The 21321-nt window shown below is 40.8% G+C and overlaps 3 protein-coding genes across 3 annotated transcripts; 1 reads left to right on the top strand and 2 right to left on the bottom strand.

The window, feature by feature from the left end:
* Window positions 1–730: 730 nt before the first annotated feature.
* LOC111495875 (heptahelical transmembrane protein 2) lies at window positions 731–3128 on the top strand. The gene is made up of 4 exons (XM_023146051.1): window positions 731–1112; window positions 1215–1310; window positions 1454–1529; window positions 2272–3128. Exons 1-4 carry the CDS (start codon window positions 862–864, stop codon window positions 2938–2940), a joined length of 1092 nt encoding a protein of 363 aa, XP_023001819.1. The 5' UTR covers window positions 731–861; the 3' UTR covers window positions 2941–3128.
* A 329-nt stretch (window positions 3129–3457) lies between these two features.
* Window positions 3458–13951, bottom strand: LOC111495859 (protein TSS). Its single transcript, XM_023146050.1, has 23 exons — window positions 13599–13951; window positions 13292–13353; window positions 11999–12091; window positions 10763–10835; window positions 10230–10616; window positions 9956–10020; window positions 9748–9879; window positions 9620–9661; window positions 9024–9548; window positions 8772–8929; window positions 8194–8680; window positions 8052–8114; window positions 7867–7968; window positions 7476–7790; window positions 7302–7394; window positions 7115–7216; window positions 6925–7029; window positions 6714–6847; window positions 6448–6631; window positions 6235–6366; window positions 6047–6159; window positions 5880–5958; window positions 3458–5778 (listed from the first exon to the last, which is right to left on the bottom strand). The coding sequence occupies exons 1-23, from the start codon at window positions 13666–13668 to the stop codon at window positions 3847–3849; spliced, it is 5448 nt and encodes a 1815-aa protein (XP_023001818.1). The 5' UTR covers window positions 13669–13951; the 3' UTR covers window positions 3458–3846.
* Window positions 13952–15023: 1072 nt separating this feature from the next.
* Window positions 15024–21098, bottom strand: LOC111498016. Its single transcript, XM_023149068.1, has 3 exons — window positions 20805–21098; window positions 15294–15649; window positions 15024–15225 (listed from the first exon to the last, which is right to left on the bottom strand). Exons 2-3 carry the CDS (start codon window positions 15521–15523, stop codon window positions 15090–15092), a joined length of 366 nt encoding a protein of 121 aa, XP_023004836.1. The 5' UTR covers window positions 15524–15649; window positions 20805–21098; the 3' UTR covers window positions 15024–15089.
* Between the last annotated feature and the right edge of the window lie 223 nt (window positions 21099–21321).

Below are 21321 nucleotides of genomic sequence, written 5' to 3'. Positions count from 1 at the left end.
TTTAAAAAATACCTGCAATAGAGCTGATTTGCTCGAGAGGTTAAGGAGAAGACTTAAGATCTTCTGCCCTTGGAGAAATAAATATTGGGTTGAAGGTGAACAATTTATAGTTTTTTTAACCCAATTTATATAATTATTGTTTTACTTTATTATATATTTTATACTATATTATGTAAAATGAGCGTGATTTATTGAAGTTCCTCTGTTTTTCAAGTGAGAAACAAAATTCAGACATACCAAATAAACTCTAGTTTTACTATATATATATATATATATATATTGAAAAATAAAAGATAAAATATTAATACATGGACAATAAAGCTGCACACAAATTTCAATTACCAAAACAAAAGAAAAAGGAGAAAGGAAAAAAAAACCTTTGGATTCTTTCGTGTAAATTGCATGACGAAGAGATGGTTAGCTCTGACAGAACAAAAACCAGAAGAAAAGGGCAAATGGGGCGGTGATCAGAAGCACCCGTTTCTATCTACTCTCACCTAAATTAACGCCAATAGCCCAATCAGCTAAATATTTATTTTCATTTTTAATTCTTCAACCAACAGTTGAGAGCCGCGTAGTCAACTTTCGGATCTCATTATTTTCTAAAAATAGTATCGTGTACACGCAACATACCCGCCCTGTTGCATTTTTCATATTTTCAGGAAAAAGGAAAAATAAAAATAGTGAGAAAAAAAGAGAAATTAGTTGGTTAAACAAAGTCGTTATCGCTTATAAAAACGGAGGAACCATTGGGGGATTTTAAGAGAACGAGTCTACCCGTCAACCGCCGGAGAACGCAGATCCAGCGAGATTCTGCCGGTTATTCGGAGCAACTAGAACTAGATTCAACGGACGGGAATCATGAACTGCTATCGGACACGAGGAGAGAGTAAATGCGACGATCGGCGGGATGCGGAGGTTAAATACGACGAGAAGCAGAAGAGGACGAATGAAACGAGGTCGTTCCAAAGGCGATTGGTAAAGTACAAGGACTTGCCGGAGTATCTTAAAGACAACGAGTATATACTGGGCTCTTACCGGTGTGAATGGCCTGTGAAAGAGGCGCTCTACAGTGTATTTTCATGGCACAACGAGACTCTGAACATCTGGACGTAAATGCCCTTCCCTCACTCCCGTTTTCTCTTTTAGGTATTCGTTCATCTTCGCCGATTCGCGTGTGAGTTTGCTGATAGTTGCGCTTCTCATTTGAGCAGCCATTTGGTAGGGTTTTTTATATTCGGAGCAATGATTGTGATGACCCTGATGGAAGGGACGGAGCTCGGAGATTTTCTGCTCGCTAATTTCTCCAGGTACGCGAGGCTAATCTCCGGAGGATTTATGATCCATCGTCCGTTAACCTTCATTATTGTGAAATTCTGCGATCGAATGGATTTAATATTGATAAGGATGAGTAATTAGCCCGGCAATTGGTTGTTTTTGGTTTATTGTCCAGAGCTACAGTTTCGGGGCCATTCTGGACGACCATGGGTATGGAAAAGGACGTCAACGGCTCTGATAGCATTATGCCAGTAAGCTTTCTTTTGGTTTTTTAGATCATTGTTATCTTTTTGTCATACTTTTCTTCTCCTCTTTTATGGTCGGTTTTAGAGGCGTTTGGATTGGATGTTTGATGGGCGGTTTGCGAAATTAATTTCCATTTTTCCTCTACAATTATTAATTCATTCATTTCGATGATCTGTACAATTAATTGAGCCATCACAATAATGAAGTACAGAAAGAAAAGGTAATTAACTTGTGAAAGGCAAATGAAAAAAGTCATCATTGAATTGGATTAGTGCTGGAATGAAGCAATTTTGTGATTTTGGACATAGTTCGTCCGAATTCATACTCAAAATTCACGTGCTAATGAAATATTTGGAGGAGTCGTGCAAACTCGATATGAGCTGTATAGTGATTATTTTTTATGTCAATTGGGAGAGTCGCAAGAAAGGAGAAATAATTCATTCGTCAACTACGGAAAGAAGATGTCTACACGTTTTGGCATGATAGCGAGTGAAAAAATTAGTTGTCTTTTTCTATTTTTTTCGTCTTGATTTTCTTGATTATTACTTCATTTTAAAACTGAAATCAGAATCTCAAGCCAAACAAGATATTTCATTGTTCCTATTTGAAAAAGTAGCGATCTTTTTTTCCTTAAAAAAGTAGAAAGTTCATTGATAATGTGCTTCATTGTGGGACGACTTTTAGGTGAGAATTGAAGTGGACTGGACTATTTGAAAGTTAGATGAACTTTTGTTCGTTTATTTGCAGGAAACAAGACAAGTCCCACAGTCATCAGTTTTCTTAGATAGAGCGGATAAAAAGACGGACTTACCAAGATGGCCGTGGTTCGTTTTCTTGGCTGGTGCCATGGGTTGCTTGGTTTGTAGCAGTCTCTCCCACCTCCTGGCTTGTCATTCCAAACGCTTCAACCTTTTCTTCTGGCGCCTGGATTATGCAGGCATTTCTTTGATGATAGTTGGATCCTTCTTTGCTCCCATTTATTATGTCTTTCTCTGCAACTATTATCCTCGTCTCGTCTATCTTTCTTCGATATCGGTGCTCGGTGTAGCTGCTATTGTTACTCTTCTTGCACCTGCTCTCTCGGCCCCTCGTTTCCGAGTCTTCAGAGCCTCCTTATTTCTTTCCATGGGCTTCTCAGGAATAATTCCCGCTACACATGCTGTTGCTCTCTACTGGGGCCATCCGGATATTTATTTTGCCTTCTGGTATGAGCTTGCCATGGCTTTTCTATATGCTGCTGGAGCTGGGTTCTATGTTAGTCGAATACCAGAACGATGGAAACCCGGTGCATTTGACATTGCAGGACACAGCCACCAGATTTTTCATGTATTTGTTGTTCTAGCAGCACTGGCACATAGTGCAGCAACGTTGTTTATTATCGATTTTCGACGGAGTTCACCCACCTGCAGCTCTTAGGCATTCCTTGATGGCTTAGCTAAGCCACTAAGTAGGTCAGAGCGAGCTTCTGGGACATACTCATCAATCTTCTCCGAAAATGTATTGATGTAAACTGAAACAACTATTGTAGCTCTTCAGTTAGGGAATTGCAGGATGTACACGCCCCATGCTATTTGCTTGAAAAGAATTCATTTGCTCTCGAAAAAGTAGGAACCAACATCTCATTCTATAGGAATACAAATCACTTGTACACAAAGTACTCTTAAGAAGCTTATTTGACAAACTCACGTGTTCATGAAGTTCAAGGGATTGAAGGTTTCACAATAGCAAGTCTTTAAAAAAAAAAACTCAACTTTAAACCCATCCGAACCGAACAAGTAGTGTCACTCGTACATAGGTCAAAACCAGATTTCTAGAGACAATTCTAATGAAGAATTGTATGTTAAATGGTAGATATCCAATCAGCTCAGAGTGGCTTCACTTCTGATCATATGAGCACAATTTCAAGTCTCCTATGCAGCTATCAGTCCAGGAATGATCTGGGAAGTATAATTCATCCAAGCATCGTTTCGTTTTTAGGTTAACATTATGACCGGATTCGAGGAGAGGAATTTACAGATAAGGAACAGATATCAATAAACAAGAATGCTAACGAAATTGTTCCTTGCTTGTGGTATATTTCATCAACATATTAAGCAATCTGCGACACTTAAATAGGTAGACTTCTGCTACGTACCTAAACTGCATGTGTATTCACATAGCCTCGATTGCAGCCGCTTGTACTACAGCAAAAGAAACTACCACTCAGCAACATTTGTTATTTGTTTCAACTTGACAAGAGTTCGTTAAATAATATTGCCGTCTCGTAACGCTCTGCACCGCGAACAAAATTATCTGAGGTAATGCAAAACTGGTGATTCTCCTTTAATAAGAAACATCAACAATCTCAGCTTCATTGTCACTGTAATCTCCCCAGCGCTTGCCGGACTTGTTCTGCACAACCACGTCCTGGGAAATTTCTTTTTTTGCAACAGGAGCAGTGTCAAGGAGCTCATCTTGACCTTCAGAGAGCGAGTGAGCAGTGTCTACAGATTGAACATGTGGCTTTTGCTCCATTTGTTGTTGATTCTCACATTCACCATCAGTTGCTGAATTAGTCATATCATTACTTGTTGCTTCTTCAGTCTCATTTTTTGTTTCAGAATTGTCTAAACCCGTTGGCGATGCATCTGCTGGACTAATTGGAGATCCCGGAAAACCATTTTGTGTCACCGGAATACCATTTACTGGTGCAGGATAACCAGTTGGGGACAGCAGGATACCATTAGGGGGATACGGAAAACCATTTGGAGAAGCCAAATATGCATTTGGAGATACTGGATAGCCATTTGGAACCCAAGGCTGGGCTGGTACAAACTCAGCTGCATGGGGATTCATAATTCTAGGAGCGTTGAAGAGATTCCCATCCGCAATATGATCACTATTTTGTGAAGCTGGTTTATTACGTGGAACCCGATTACCAGACCGATTGTAGCCACCGGATAACCGTGGACCATAGGGGACCCTGGCTGTTGCTGACTGATGTGGTGATCTGCGAATTGGATTAACAGTAAGCATTGGAGGAATATTTATAGGTGGAGGCAAAATACCTCCATGATCTTTAAATCCTGGACCTGAAACTGAGCCAAAGACAGGAGTTGTAGAAGGATTGAAGGGAGGTGCAGTAGCAGAAAGTTTCTTAGTTGTTTCCTTCGCAGCTTCCACTTCATCTTGCTTCTCTACTTCAACACTGTCAACTGCTAAATTATTTTCAGTCGCCTTTTCTTTTGAAATAGATGAATTTTCTTCACATGAAGCATAATCACTTTCTATTTGTATCGAAGCCTCAGAACTTTCAACTCCCAATGGAGAAGGATTTCCAGCAGCATCAACTTCTATTTCTTTACTAGGCTCGTTAGTCACCTCCTGGACTTGTGCAGATGTAGATTCTTGTTTGTCAGTGTCTGTAATCTCATTAACAAGACCTTCAACTTTTTGTTCCGCACCAATTCTCTCAGCTGTCCCATTCTCTGCATCTTTTACAGTGGCCACTTCACCAAGAGTGAGCTCAGTTGTAGCTTTGTCCGGGCTCTCTTGTGAACTCACTTCAACATGAGTTGGTCCTTTAGTCAGCTGCTCTGTTGCTGCCTTTACAATAGTTCCAGGTGGAGCCAATGCAACTTCTTTGTATGAGAAAAGTTTCCCAGCTACCGGAACACTTCCCGGAGCAGCCAGAGATGCAGATTTTGCAACTTGATCAGTAGTTAAGGCAGGAGAACATGGTGCTGATTTGGGGTCAGACAGTTTTTCCATACTTCCTGGACTGAAAAGGGTAGTACTAGACTTGGAACTGAAGCTTCCACTCTTAGTCATTTTTTGTGGAACAGGAATGGATGAGCCAACTGAAGCTGTAGATTCAGTTGGGGTGGTTGTTCTAGGGGACACAAAGCTATTAGGCTTTCCCCTATATCTTGACGATTGAGATACATTGATGAAATTAGTATTCAATTTGGCCAAGCTTGGTCTCTTTGAACCTGAAGACTTCCGACCTGAAATAGAACGTCCTTTAGGAACAGCCTCTTGCCAACCATCATCTGAGGCCTCGTCTTGCACTTGATCATAATTTTTATTAATCTTCATAACATCAAACAGAACTGTGTCAGATTCTTCAATTACATGTTCCTCCAATGGGGCTTCTTCAGATTTGTTTTCTTTATCACTTGGACTCTCAACGGCGGAATAACTTGGCGACAAATCTTCATCCTTCTGGAATTCTTCAGCGCCTGTTTCTGGATATTGACCTGATTTTCCTTTGATCTGTTCAGAAAAAGAAGCAAACAGTGTCCCAACAATGAGGTAATGTAGGATGTTTTCCTTTGAGTTCTTTGAGAGACAAGAAAAAGGATGATAATTTGAACCTTTGCACGAGCCTTCCTCTGAGCATCTCTGGCTTTTAAATCTGCGTCGGGAGCTATATAATCCAAGAGGTCTGACACACTAACCAAATGATGGAAACACATTAGCCTTTTTTTCTCAATATAAGATCAATTTTGGATGTCAACTCAATTGCATTAGGTCGCCATACCTTAAATGACCTTTACTGGAGATGGAAGCATCTGGCTTAGGGGTGCCATTCCGAGCAGCTTCCTGCTGCTCCAAGGCCTTCGATTCAAAGTACTCAAGCCATGCAGCTGCATCCTGCACCACTTAAATTTCCTGAGTTTATGGCTAAAAGGTAGAAAATACGGCTGCACTTTAGATTTCATATCTAACCTGAGTACGCAAATCCTCAGATCCAAGCTTGGCCTGTAGTATTTGCAGAGTAGTTTGCTCATGCTGAACACTTAGCGAGTACGCTTCCATTAATGAAAGAGCAATCGCTATCGCATGGTAGCTCGCAGCAGTCTGTAGAAACAAAATGACCACTTAACATGATTGTGAACACGCTAGACAAGTCTTTGATCAAAGAAAGTGAGCGAGAGATGCCTGTATATGATCAGCCCCTAGAAGTCTCTGGTTGCACTTCAAAGCCTCATGCAGGTACCTTAAAGCAACATGCACATTTCCTAAACCTTCTTCCATCATTGCTACATTGATGTAAGTAGCTGCTGTGTTTGGATGAGAAGGTCCACAAGTCAAGTGCAAAAGGTACAGAGCTCGGTTAACATACCTGCAATAATCCAACACACATTTGTTTACTCAATCCAACATCATTCAATCAAAATTAGTCAATACAGCCAGTGGAAACATACTTCAACGCCAGTTCTGTATGCTGAAGTCTATAATAGAAAACAGCTAGATCTCCATAACTTTTCATTGTATCAGGGTGGTCAAGTCCAAGTTCCCTCTCATTAATATCCAATGCTTTTTGCTGATATATTGTTGCCTAAGTAAAGATATATAGTGTTCAGTACTTGGTCTTCAAATATTTGTATAATATCCACTCTATGATAAAGTACCTACCTGATTAAAATCCCCTGTATGATAGAGTACAACGGCCAGAAGACTATACGCTCCAGCAGTCATTCGATGATATGGACCGCAGACAGATACAAGTTTCGAGAGCGCCTTCAAAATTCAACAAGTTCCCACAGAATTAATTTATTGACTTAGAGATGTAAAACTCTTATGCCAAAGAATGATATCCCCCCACCTTTGTACCATAATTAACAGCATCCTCCAATTTCCCTTTATCCAGGGAAGTTTTGGAAGATTCCAACAGTGTACGCCCATCTGCTGACGAACACGCAACGTGCTGTCGAAAAGAAACGAACGTTGTCAAACCAAAAAAAAATATTCAAATCATTCAGTTGATGACATGAAACGTTGACTACCACAACCTTGTATACAGGAACCATGCTTATAATATCTGATTTCTTGAAAGGGGAAGCACTTTCCATATTGTAATCCCTGGGGACAAGCTCTAGCCCAACCTGATGGACATAATGTCAGTGTTAAGGGATGACATCAATAACTTTTAATAGAGAAAACAAAGGCTAGTCTCATTTTTAAACCTTGTGGCATAAACCGCGAAGGATGGCATATTTTCTGAGATCTTGAGTGCCATCATATTTCCATTGCCATCCGAATCTCTTGAGAAGGAATGTTTCCACCCACTTCCATTTCAGATTACAATCATTGGTCCAGTCGACTTCATCTTCGGTCGAAGGTGTTCCCAACAGTACATTTAGACACGATGCTATCGATGTGGCCAAGTCAGAAACATCGACTGCAGCTATAACTGCTTGCAGGATGTGTTTATAAGCTCGAACAATCATTTCGTGTATACATAAAGATTGCACATGCGGAAGCTTATCAGCAAGTTCAACCTAGAATAAAGCAAGGAAAATAGGTGAGAAATCACATGGCAAGAATGATGTCATAAAATAAAAACGAGGCAATTACCACACGCCCCAACGAGCACATTTGCAACCCCCGTGTGTGCATAAAATCTGTCAACGTCCTTCCATCAACAGGTGAGAGTTCAAGTGACCCAAAATCTGCAACCTGTTATATTTGAGGTTGTATAAATTAGTCCTCTTGAGCACAACATATAAGAACCAAAAAGATCTGATTATTGACAATCTAACCAGTTTCGGAAGGGCGGTATCAGCATAGTACTTATGAGCCATATCAATCAACTCCGCAGGTGACTGCCAGGGACAACCCACAACCAATATTAAGTCAAGAGCTAAAGCATAACAATCATATTCTAAAGGAACAAAGAAGAACCTTTTTGTGAAGACCGGTTTCTGATTCTTTGAGTCGCAAATACGCAGATTCTGAAAGCAACGTTTTCCACATCTGTTCCTTATCTTCGTCTTGTTTCTCCATCTCCTTCTGATTAATGGGATCAACTTCCTTCGCAGGCTCTACTTTGCTACTTCCAAGGTCTGTTTTTTTCTTAATTTCCTTTAGAAGTCCACCTTGTTTTCCAAGACCCTTTACAACTGGCTCTAACTTGGTTTCATCTGTTTTCTTAGGCTCAGTTTTTCCTGAAGCCTGATTCTGCAAATGTTGAACCCAACATGCACCTAGCTCCCACCTAATGGACCTAGAGTTTTTGGCAGGCTCTTCTTGCAATCTCAACAAACTTTCCTCCATTACTTTCCTAACTACCGTCCTCGAATATTGTAAATTATCAACATCGGTCGTCTGCGATCGATTAGATGTACTTGATGCCTGAGGTGTGAATGACTTGAGCAGCAGCATTCTCAAGCTAAATTAAAATTTAGAAGAATCAAAATATTTCTATTAACATTCTCAAGCTAAATTAGTACTTGGAAGTTTTTGGAAAAACATGAAAATACCTATTAACATTTAAAGCATTGGCTCCTCCTTCAGGTTGTTCTTCAATGTTAATGTCCTGAGGAATAGGATTTTCCCCCCAATTCACCTCTGTTGCAACTTTCACAATAGCTGTGTAGCCACAATGTCTAATGACCACAACGCCTAATGTGGAAGTGTCCTACAGCAACGGGTTATAAAAGCAATCAAAACAACTTTAAATTGAAATAACATATCATATCATATCAAATCTTCCTATTACCCATATTGCTTACATGAACAGTAGCACTCTCATCAGCAGTTATTCCTTTAAGTAAATTTCTTTGAGAAAGATCCTCTGTCGAGACTCCAAGAACCAAACTCCCGTCGTTTTTACGGTCCAATTTTACGCTTGCATCTTCTACATCTCTTGTTACCTTAATGATTAGATCTCCAACAACTTCTTCATGTGCTACTAAACCATTTGAATCATTTACAGGAAATCGGTTAGTTTCGACAAGGGAGTTGATGATTTCAACCGCTTTAAAAACTGACACGTCGACGAATAAACTGTGAAGCAGAAATGCTTTTCTATCACGGATTTGCCTCTCCTCTGCAGTTTTGCAAGGCATTGCAACTAGTACTGCAAATTCTTTTGCCCACTCCCTGAGATTATGCTTGCCATCTCTTCCTTGCCCGCCCCCATTTCCTCCCCAATTTTCATCTTCAACAGGAAGTTGGGGGAAAACAGATCCGTTCTCTGCAATAAAAGGAGGAACCACCCATGTATTTGCTCGAAAACCATAAGGTAGGTTTCCAAACTGAAATGAAACAGAGTCAATATGGCATTATCTTTTCCATAATCCCATTACTATATCTCAAATATACTTACTTTGTTGTGATCTGTGAAAGCTTTCATAAGCGCTTTATATGCCTACAAAAAGGGTGTACTTTAATGATCATGGAACCTAAAAATTGACAGAAATAAGATCAACCATGGTTTAGATATAAAGGGCTTACAGCATCAAATGCCCTACTTATCTGCTGCAACAGACCCACCAAGGAATGATTAAGAAGAAGATGTTTCCCAGCAGGGTAAAACCCTTTTCTTGAAGCAACAATTGTCGTTGGTTTTCCATTGCAAACACGAACCTTTAGATACAATCATACACAGGATATTAGTAAGCAGTTCCCAATGCTTAGCAGAACTAAATAAGACTATCCTTACATCAATCTGAAAAAAATCATCTTCTGTTTTATCCACAAGGAATGGGCGACTCGATCTCCGAATGTCTGCAAGATAAAACTAAATAAGAAAAAAGTTCCATTTTCCACCAAGATCAAGGTCAATGACGACTCTCCACAATGGTATGATATTGTCTACTTTGAACAAAAGTGCTTTTAGACTTCCCAAAAGGCCTCATACAATGGAAAAAGTATTCCTTGATTATAAACTCAGTATTATTCCCTAAATTAGTCGATGTGATATAAATAAAACTCACATTGAAGTGGCGGTGTCAGATGAGAGAAGGAGAAGAACTCATAAAACTGGCCAAGCCGCGGCGGTGGGCACATTGAAACGGACCCATCAGCTTTCTCCGAAATATCGTACGGACCGTCCAGGTTTTTGAATCCCTTAACCCCGAGAGAGCCTGGGACCGCTTTCTTGTCTCCGGTCCCCGCTGATTTAGGTTTGCCACTCTGCTCGCCGCCGCTTCCGGGACTGGCCTCATAATCAGTCAAACAAGATTCTTTCGACCCAATGTCCTTGGGACTGGTTCGAGCCGAAGACTTGGGGGAATTGGAGGACCCGCCAAAGGAGGTGGTGCAAGCGACGATGTCGAGCAGTCGCCGGATATGTGCGACGGCGAGTTCTTCTGTGTAGTCCTCTGCCAAAATACCAACACTGGAAATTTAATATTTGGGAGGAGAGGGAGGAAGGTTAAGGTGCGGCAATATGTACGATAACAGACCCGACTACAAAATTCTGGTCCGTTGGATTCTTTTTCTTTTTTTAATATGGGGTCAGGTTTACCTTGGACGATTGTGACGTGGCATGGTTTTAGAGAGATGATGTCCACCGAATCTTTTAGTCTAGAGCCTCGAACCTGAAAATTTTATAAATTTTATAAATAAATAAATAAAATACCTTTACCGTTTACCGTTATTCGTTACTCTTTTGCGCGGGAAGTCTTTTTTTTTTTTTTTTCTTTATTCTTTTTCTCTCTGCGATTGTATTTTTATCAGAGGCGGTTGGTTCAGACAAAAACAAAAATTATATTCGTTTTTCATAAATTAAAAAATATATTACAATTTACACGTGAAAAATCATGTGCTAATAATTCATTTGAAAGTCTTTTTTTTTTCTTTTACTAAATTTCCACGTTTTCAATAGTTGCAAAAATAATATTTTTAAAAAATCAATTAAAATCGACCATTCATTTACAAATGTGATCAAGATAATTTTAATGTTTTTCCGATAATTTTTTAGTTTTAATTTTTTTAATAAATTAGTTTTGCTTTAATACAAATGTAAAACATTAGAATTTTTATTAAATTAAAAAAAGTAAAACACAATACACTAATTTTTTTAATTTTCAAAATTTAGATGATTTAAAAATAAATAAATAAATAGTATATACCAAAATAAATAAAATTATAGAGTAAGTAATGTTTATATGCTTAAGTCAAATAATTATTAAAGGAACCCAAATTTCCAACCTTCATATAGAATTTTCTTTTGAGGATTTATAAAATTATTTTTGAAATAAAACACGCAACTAAAATTAAATTAATCATCGTTATTTTTTTTAAGTTAAAATTTTGAATATTGATGCAATAAATTTTTTTAGTTCAATTACATACCGAGAAGAATTTGAATTTTAAATTATTCTTCAAAAATACATGTTTTAATCAATTATAAATTAAACTTAAATTCATTATTAGTAGTAGTAGTATGGCTTGATTTTTGAAAAAAATAGGCCATAAAGTTTTCTGTTTAAAAAGAAAAAGGCAATGTTTTTCATCACTCGACAACATCATCCATCCATCCCCCACATGTATAAACCGTGTCCACTACCAGCCGTCAGATTCCGGGCCCCACTCAAACAATCCCACGATAATGATGCACCCACACCAAAAATTAGACCGTTTCCAAAACGGAAGAAAAGAAAGGTAAAAGTCAATGCATCCAACGGTGCAGATGAAAGAGCATAAAATTAGTGGGACCCACGCCTTGGTTTGAAGAAGTACAAGGGAAAAGAAAGTGTACCTCGTGAGACAACGTGAAGTTGGTTAAATGACATGTCTCCACGTGTACTCCTAAGAGCTTCCTCGCATCCAAGATCCTGTCTGTTGATATTCCCTACAAATTTAATTCAATTCCCACTTTCAATTTAATATCTCTCTAAATTTCAATTTTATTTATAATATATCCCTTCACTCTTATAAAATCCACCAACATTAACATTTAAATACTTACATATCTAAAAAAATATTAGATAAATATTCGATTTTTTTTTAAAAAGCCTTATTTAAAATACTAGGTGGGCAGGTACTCCATTTTAATTTCCTTTAATTTATTTTTTTTTTGTATTTTATTTATTGAAATAAATTGGTTTAAAAAAGGGAACCATTTAAAGTAAGCATTTAAAAGTACTATAGATGTTGGAGAAAAAATGAATAAATATAAATGTAGCCAGTCATCTACCTTCTGTCTTATTATTTTGTATTTCATAACCACCTTTAAAAAAAAAAATTATATTACACATTCTTCGACTTTTGAAAAAGTTATTAGGTATCTAAAAATGGTTAAAAAGAATTTACTTTTAATTAAAGTTAATTCGAGCGAGGTAAAAATAATTGTGTAGGAAGTATGTTAGATCACATCTATTAATTCAAACCTAACCGAATAAATTAAGACATCAATTATTATCTTCGATAATTGTTAATCTAAAAAAATGGCTAGAAATTTATTTACTCAAATAATATTAGCTAAAAAATCCTTCCGAATATTATTTAAATTCAAATAATAAAACACTAATTTTAAAAGAATGGTATGAGTATTTTAAAAATAATTATAAAAAATAACCATAAATTTTATCTTCTTTTTTTTTTTTAAATACTTCTATTATTTTAAAATTTTCAAGCTTTTCTTTTTAACTTCCGTTCATAATTATAAATTCCATTCGAATGTGAATGGAAAGTTGATACGAAGATGACATTAAACAGTGTTGAGTGTAATGATGATTAAGATGTTCGTATGAATTAAACAAAAAAAAAAAAAGAGATTTAAATACTTCGATTTTTTGTTTAATTCTAGCAATTGTTACTTAAACGAGTGAGTTTGAAATATTTATAAAATACTAAAAAATAATATTACAACTTATAATTTAGCCTAACAACAAGAAGAAAATATAAACAAATAACTTGATGGATAAACTCAATTTTAAGAACCCAAAAATAAATTTGAAAATTTGGTTGGAAGGAAGAGATGAATATAACAAACAAAATAAAACTGAGTAATTGAAGACAAAAATAAAAATGAAAGAAATAGGGAATTTACCTTAAGAGTGACTTGCGAATCGTGTGGAGTTTCTACAGTGAGTTCAACAACAGTGGGCAAAACTGGGAAAAACAATAGAAGGCAGAAGAAGAAGATAGAGCTCAAAATATCAGCCACATATTTGATTCCGACACAATACCCAAAACTCAGCCAACTCCCAAACACATCCTTCAATGGAAATCCCCATTATTTGGAATTAAAAACCCAGAAACTTTCCCATCCAGTTTCTCGGCATCCAAACAGAATTACTAAAGCACAGAGAAGAGAGGAATAGATAGAAAAAGAGAGAGAGTTCCGGAGTTCGAACCTTTCTCTTCTTTCTTCTTCTTGTCTCCTTTAGGCTTATGCGGCTTTGTCTTTCCTGCCTTGGGAGCCATCTCGGATTGCCCAGAAACAGAAGTAAATGAAATTGTAAAAGGGCTGAGAAAAATTGGAGAGTGAAGGGGGGGTTTTAAAGAAGAACAGAAAGGAGGGTGGATGTTGATTACAGAGTGTTATCGAGAATTTTAAAGAGAGAGAAGAGAAGAGAAGAGAGGAGTGGGATAGGATAAGGTAAGAGGGAGAGGAGAAGGCTATGTGTTGGGGACTCTAAAACAACTTGAGCTGCAAAAGGCTAGCGATTTGGGGCCTCTCGTTTTTTCCTTCCCCTGTTTCTTATTACCGCCTCATCGGCTCTTTATTTTCTAAGTTAAATTCAAAAAACAGTACGAATCTAGTAGATATCTGTTAATTTAATGACACTTTCCAAACTCAACAATTTTTCATTCCCTCACAACTTCATCTCCGTTTACCTTGTTTTGTTTTCTTCCTTGGGCATTGTTTCAACAAAAATAAATAAATAAATAAATGACCTATTATAATTTAAGAATGCATACACGTAGACTTATAATTTAATATAAAGCATAGTATTTATTGTTATGGGGAATTTAGATAGTAAAATCAAACTAATTAGGAACATAATGAGGATTATTTAGATTAATCAACCACGAGGAGGTTTGAAAGCCTATATTGGGGTGGACCAGGCTAGGTTGAGGCGAGGTGCATGGGCCAAGCACATATGGACATGCACCTCGCACACTCACGACCCAATAGAGGTCGGTAGATATCTAGTTCAACATTGGAATGAAACCTTTAGTTTAATAATCCTTGAGTTGGACAAGCATGACCGTGACAATAAGTACCACTCTCACGTGTTTAAATTTATTAGTATTATTATTATGTAAATAGAAAGTGGAAATGAAAGGGTTATGAGAACCTACCATTTTGGACTCTCCATAAATTCGAGCAATGCGGCATTATATTATAAGGTCATTTTCTCGTTCATTGTTTTTACATTCAATAATGTAATTCAAGTTAGTTTTGGTGGTGATGTGATATTTCTATTTTTTTTATTTACTTATTGTAATTTAGAAGTAATTTATTTCAGGTATGTTGATACGATATTTGTAATTTTAAATTTTGATTATTGATTGTTTATACATGAACAAACTCAATTATTAATTTAAACTAATATAATTTTAAATATTAGAGCAGTGTTATTTTAGGATAACCTTTCATATTTCATCATTTTATTATTATTATTGGATAAAAAAAATCTGATTTATAGGAAATGGAAATAAAATTTTGAGAGAGTTGAAAGAAAAAAATTAAATTATTATTGGTCATAATGCTAGTTTGGTGTTGCTTTTATTTATTTATTTACTGAAATTGTATAAATAATAAAAATTAACACTAAACTAACAATAATTTAAACTTTATTGAAAATGCATAAAACCTACACGATGCATCGTCCGTACACTCACGAAGAATCCGTCTGTTCGGAGAAAGAAAAAATCAGAAATACGCAGAACGGAACCACCAAGAATGCTCCAATCTTCAAAAAATCTTCAGTCTCCTTGGTTATGGCTCCAATTCTAGACCAATCTCCACTGTACCTGATCATTTCAAGCCCTAATTCAACTTCAATTCAAGTGGAAACGAAGACGAAATTAAATTTTCATACCCTGCATCGACGAACCCTAATCCGAGTACCGCGACGACAGATCGGGCGAGAAGTGGATTTGAAACTCTGAGCGATGGAAACTTGAGTTGCGTCGATGAAATGGAATCGGAATCGCCGGTTCGTTTTGCCGATGTGGTCCCGAATTTTCTGGCATTGTTGTTGCTGAGAATTAGGGGATGAGGTAGGGCAGAGAGACCCGTGAAGATAAAACTTGAATCTGCGATCGGCATTCCCTATCACATGCGACGAGTATGGAAAATCTGAAATAAATGGCGGGCAAAGTTAATTACAGCCACATCTTTTTTCACACTCTGGGCGGTAGGAATTCTCCGGTTAAATCTTTTAGAATATTCCTTGTTGACTCTGGCAAATCGGATGTCGACGAAAAAAAAAAAAATTGGCCGAAGGTTTCTTCGAAGGAAAAATTAGCGGAAGTAAAAGGAGAGAGAGAGAGAGATTCGCTGGTAATGCTGAAGACTCAATATATTATTTTACATCCGTTGAATGGTTTAAATAATAAATCTAATTACAAAAATAGAAAAACCAAATATACACAAATAGAATAAGTGGACGAAGACTCCGTCACTCTGCCAAAACAATGGCCCCTAGAATCACGCTCCTCCATTCGCGTGAACTCATATGTTTTTACAAACCTAACTAAATAAGGCAGAGCTTTTATTTAACAATCTCCTCCTAAAAGCTGTACCTTATTATTTGAACTCCGATCTTTGAGCGTAGTTCTTCAAATTTCACCCGCGCCAGGGATTTGGTGAAAATGTCTCCAAGTTGTTCCTCTGTTCGGATGAAATCAATTTTGATGAGCCCTCGATCTGCACATTCTCGAATGTAGTGGAATCTGATTTCTATGTGCTTGCTCCGGTCGTGCAAAACTGGATTTTTGATCAGGGAGATCGTAGCTTTGTTGTCTATGTATAGCATTGGTGGATCGCTTTCTCTCCCGATGATTTCTTCCATTAGTCGTGCAAGCCAGATCCCTTGAGTTGCTGCCATCGAAGCGGCGATGTATTCTGCTTCGCAGGAAGACAAAGCAACTACCTTCTGTTTTGTTGATTGCCAGCAGATCGCGCCGCCTGAGAGAAAGTAGATCATTCCGCTGGTGCTCTTACGATCATCAACGTCACCGGCCATGTCACTATCGCTGTAGCCGACCAGTTTGAGTTTCTCCTTTTCGCTCCCAGCGCAGTATCTTACGCCCCAGTCTCTGGTTCCGGCTACATAGCGCAGGATGCGCTTGACAGCCACTAGATGCTCCTCCCTAGGTGCTTCCATAAACCTACTCACATATCCAACAGAATAAGCAAGATCAGGACGAGAGTTTACCAGATAGCGCAGACTCCCGACAATGCTGCGGTAATTGGTGGAGTCGACTGTCGTCGTAGTGCCGGCCTTCCTTAGTTGAAGTCGGGCCTCCATTGGCGTCCTGGTAGGATTACTGTCCATAAGCCCAGTTGTGTCCAGCAGCTTTCTCGCGTATGCACTTTGGCAGATGGAGATGCCGGAAGAGTTCTGTTGCACTTCGATGCCGAGGTAGTAGCTGAGCACACCGAGATCGCTCATCTCGAAGTTTTTCGACATCTCCTTCTTGAACCTTCCGAGGACTCCCACGTCGCCTCCAGTGATTATGAGGTCGTCGACGTACACTCCCACGATCAGTCGCTTTTTGCCGTGGCCGTACGTGTACATGCCATGCTCAGAGGCACAACGTTTGAAATTCAGTGACAGTAGGGTACTGTCGAGCTTCGCGTTCCAGGCTCGTGGGGCTTGTCGAAGCCCGTAGAGTGCTTTGTGCAGGCGCAGTACCTTATTAGGGTTGTCGTTATCCAGAAAGCCAGGTGGTTGTCGAACATAGACGGTCTCCTTCAACTCTCCGTTAAGGAAAGCAGACTTTACGTCCATATGGTGAACCTCCCAAGAGTGATGTGCTGCAATTGCCAGCAGGAAACGAACGGATTCTAACCTTGCTACTGGCGCAAATACCTCTTCGAAATCCACTCCTTGCTTCTGGACGTAGCCCTTCGCCACCAGACGAGCCTTGTGCTTCACAACTTCTCCTTTTTCGTTGCGCTTCAGTTTGAAGACCCATTTGAGCCCTATGGCTCGGTGTCCCGGTGGCATATCCTCCAGACTCCACGTCTGGTTCTCAGTGATGGATGTCATCTCCTCCTGCATTGCCTTCCGCCAGCACGGGTTCTTTTCTGCTTCGGCGAAGGTGTTTGGTTCATCTGCACTGACGGCATGTAGTTCGGCCACTTCCTCGAGCTCGCGCGCTGCTAGTCCAGGTGGTTCACCTCCTCCCACTAGGTCATCCATCCTCCGGTACCTAGCCTCCAGATCAGTATCGTGATCGGCATCCAGCGTCGAATCCGCAGTCCGTGGTGTTGCGAATTCCACTGGTTCATGTGGTGCACCTGCTGGCGGCGGTGACGTCTCCTGATGCTGGGCTCCTCCTTCTTCAGGCTCAGTGACGAGGTACTCCACCGTGAATTGATTTGGATTACGGTCTGCCTCGATCACGTCATTCCACTGCCAGAAGGTGCTTTCGTCGAAGACGACGTCGCGAGACACGTGAGCTCGCCCCCCCACAGGATCATAGAGTCTGTACGCCTTGCTCCCGGGTTCGTAGCCGATGAAGACGACCTTCAGCCCCCTGGGATCGAGCTTGGCGAGATGGGGACGTGTTACCTTCATGTATGCGACGCAGCCGAACACGCGAAAATGGTGTACTGTTGGTTTTTTGTTGTACCAGGCTTCATATGGCGTCTTCCCGTCGAGGCTTCGGGTTGGTGACCGATTGAGGAGATAGACAGCCGTCATTACTGCCTCTCCCCAGAATCTCCCAGGCATCCCGGCCGTCACCAACAATGACCTCGCTGTCCCGACAATGGTCTGATTTCGGCGCTCTACCACTCCGTTCTGTTGGGGGGAGTAGGGCGCCGTTAGGTGCCGTTGTATGCCGACCTCATCGCAGTACTTACTGAAACTTGCCGAGGTGAATTCTCCGCCACGGTCTGTGCGCAGCACTCGCATCTTCTTCTCACATTCGGCCTCCGCTCGCGCTTTAATGCGCTTAACCGCCTCTGCCGCCTCACTTTTCGCTTGCAGCAAAGTCAGCCACATGAAGCGGCTTTTGTCATCGACTAACAGGAGGAAGAGAGTCTTACCGCCTGGGGTCGCCGGCTTGATGGGCCCGCAAATATCGCCGTGTACAAGCTCCAATGGCTCATCGGCTCGGTAGGCTGTTCGAGACGGAAAGGGTGTGCGCTTCTGTTTGCCGATGAGGCACCCGTCGCACAGCTTGTTCACGCCTTTGATTTCTGGCAAGCCGTGCACCAACTCCTTCTTCTGTAACTTTTCTAGGGCAGGAAAGTTTAAGTGTCCGTACCTTGCGTGCCACCTCCAAGATACCTCTTCGGTCTTGGCCGAGAGGCTAACGGGTTGGTCTATCTCTAACTCCAGGATGTAAAGACGGTTTGTGGTTCGTCTTGCCTGCGTGAGCAGCCGTCGTTGATTATCGCAGATTTTCAGTAGTCCGCGCTCGATGGAAATGAAGCAGCCTGTCTCATCGAGCTGACCCAGGCTCACAAGGTTAGCCTTGAGCCTCGGGATGAAGTAGACGTCGGTCAGCTTGCGATGCTCGCCTCCCTTACTGACGAACAGGATGGTGCCGCGCCCTTCGATCTCGACGACGGAGCCGTCGCCGAATTTCACCGTCCCACGGATCCCCGAGTCGAGCTCGGAGAACGCAGATCTAGCCCCGGTCATATGGTTTGTTGCCCCTGTGTCAAGGATCCATTGCTGGTGCTCGTGTTGCTCGTCCCTTTCGCCGATCTGAGCGAACACTCGCTCCTCCTCCAGTTGAATTGGCTCCCCAGTTGGTGCCAGCTTTGCTAGGCCCAACTGGAGCTCTTTCTTGGGTTCAAGATCGTCGTCGGAGTTGGAATCGAAATTGGGGACGCATGCGGTTACCATGAAGAGAGCTGGCTCGTCCTCCTCGGATTGAGCCACATGGGCCTGGGCCTTTTCGGCCTTCTCCTTATTCCTCAGCTTGCTCCAGCAATTTCTGCCCAGGTGTCCTCTCTTCCCACAGTTCGAGCAATGGATCGGCCTGCCATTGGTCGACTCCTTCTTTTGATTCTCATCTTTCCCGCGCGTGCGCCCGTGGGACATCCATGGCTTCTTACCGCCTTTGCGGCTGGAGGAGGACCCGTTGCTCTCGCCGGTGTTGTCGCGGAGCTTTAGGCGTGCAAGCCATTCCTCCTCCGTGAGGAGTAGACGGCCCTCCTTGTCAACAGCTGAAGTGATATTCTTCTTCCGCTGCTCGACGTTACGTAGTCTTCCGGTCACCTCTTCCACTGTTAGGTCGTTCACGTCAAGCAATGTCTCGATTGAAATCGCGACTTGCTCGAGGTGATCGGGAACGACCTGCAACATCTTCTTCACGATTTCTGTCTCGCTGATGCCACCACCGAGGGTGGTGATGCTGTTGGCGAGCCCCGTGATCCGCATTGAAAAATCATCGACGGATTCGCCGTCCTTAAAGCGAATCTCCGAGAGCTCCTTTCGCAGTTGCTCGATGTTGGATTCCCGCACTCGCTGTACACCGACCCGACGGGATTTGATTCCCTCCCAGGCCGATTGTGCGGTGCGCTTGGTGGAAAGAGAAGCCAGCATCTCTGGGGGCACAGATCGTAATATGGCGGCGAACGCCAGCCGATCCTCCCGGTACTCGATTGTTTCTCCTTCCTCTGGCTCGACAGCGTGCCATAACCCTTGCGCCTGTAGGTTAACACGCATCAACAAGGCCCACTCGTTGTAGTTGGACCTTGTCAACATCGGGTACTGAACGACGGCGGTCGTTGTCTCTCTGATCACTCGCTCAACAACTACTCGACGCCCGTCATCACGATGTCGGCCACGGCCTCTCCATGGTGGTGATGGAGATGCCGGCACTTGGCGGCGTGGAGGAGTGAGCGAGCCTGCTTGAGATGGGCCCCACGATGTATTTATTTTTGTGCTTTGCATTTTCTTCTACTCGAACCTAAGACCTGTGTGTTATTAGATCGACGCTCTAACCACTTGAGCTATTCAACTTGTTTGTTGATAGGTTGGCTCCTCTGTGATGGTATACTACCGATCGCTTCAACCTGGCTCTGATACCACTTGTTGACTCTGGCAAATCGGATGTCGACGAAAAAAAAAAAAATTGGCCGAAGGTTTCTTCGAAGGAAAAATTAGCGGAAGTAAAAGGAGAGAGAGAGAGAGATTCGCTGGTAATGCTGAAGACTCAATATATTATTTTACATCCGTTGAATGGTTTAAATAATAAATCTAATTACAAAAATAGAAAAACCAAATATACACAAATAGAATAAGTGGACGAAGACTCCGTCACTCTGCCAAAACAATGGCCCCTAGAATCACGCTCCTCCATTCGCGTGAACTCATATGTTTTTACAAACCTAACTAAATAAGGCAGAGCTTTTATTTAATTCCTCTTTGTCCATTATCCAGTTTGGGCAAAAGGATTCCATGCCCACTCTTCACTACAAAAGGATTGTATTATCTATGACAATAAAAGAGTAGGACTATCTATGATCCTAGGCTTTCCTTTGACTGCTTTTGAACCTTTATACACCTTTTTCTAGTGGTGTGACATAGAGGTCCGCACTCACATCCCTTCACAATTTGAATGTAGCTGCTGCATTACCAAGTGTAAATTTAGTGCTTCAGGGGATGGATCAAGGTGCAAAACTTTAATGCCGGAGCTCCCAACTGTTGACCTGAACGACCCTAGGAACTTGCAACATTCGTGACTATCTTAGATGTGAGATCGACCTTGTCTAAGGTGGGTGCACGAAAAAATGATTTTACCTTTCTTGTTTTGAAACGAGTCTAGCTACTAGTACTTGGAGGGTGGGCTAACCCAAGTATGATGAGAAAGAAAAAGATGTTTCTTTAAATTTTTATTGGTAAATTAAGTCGTTTATGATTTACGCATTTAAGATTA

This window comes from Cucurbita maxima, unplaced genomic scaffold (assembly GCF_002738345.1).
Source record: "Cucurbita maxima cultivar Rimu unplaced genomic scaffold, Cmax_1.0 Cma_Scf00002, whole genome shotgun sequence".
Lineage (NCBI taxonomy): Eukaryota > Viridiplantae > Streptophyta > Magnoliopsida > Cucurbitales > Cucurbitaceae > Cucurbita > Cucurbita maxima.
The sequence above is the reverse complement of the archived record's forward strand: the minus strand, read 5'-3'. Positions and strand labels throughout refer to the sequence as shown.

Coding starts and splice junctions, on each gene's coding strand:
- LOC111495859 (XM_023146050.1), bottom strand. CDS start 13,668: ATGGCTCCCAAGGCAGGAAAGACAAAGCCGCATAAGCCTAAAGGAGAC. Junction 10,021..10,229: donor TCTGACACCGCCACTTCAAT/GTGAGTTTTATT, acceptor TTTATCTTGCAG/ACATTCGGAGATCGAGTCGC. Junction 9,549..9,619: donor CTTTCACAGATCACAACAAA/GTAAGTATATTT, acceptor GTTTCATTTCAG/TTTGGAAACCTACCTTATGG.
- LOC111495875 (XM_023146051.1), top strand. CDS start 862: ATGAACTGCTATCGGACACGAGGAGAGAGTAAATGCGACGATCGGCGG. Junction 1,113..1,214: donor GAGACTCTGAACATCTGGAC/GTAAATGCCCTT, acceptor TCATTTGAGCAG/CCATTTGGTAGGGTTTTTTA. Junction 1,530..2,271: donor GCTCTGATAGCATTATGCCA/GTAAGCTTTCTT, acceptor GTTTATTTGCAG/GAAACAAGACAAGTCCCACA.
- LOC111498016 (XM_023149068.1), bottom strand. CDS start 15,523: ATGCCGATCGCAGATTCAAGTTTTATCTTCACGGGTCTCTCTGCCCTA. Junction 15,226..15,293: donor TTAGGGTTCGTCGATGCAGG/GTATGAAAATTT, acceptor TGAAATGATCAG/GTACAGTGGAGATTGGTCTA.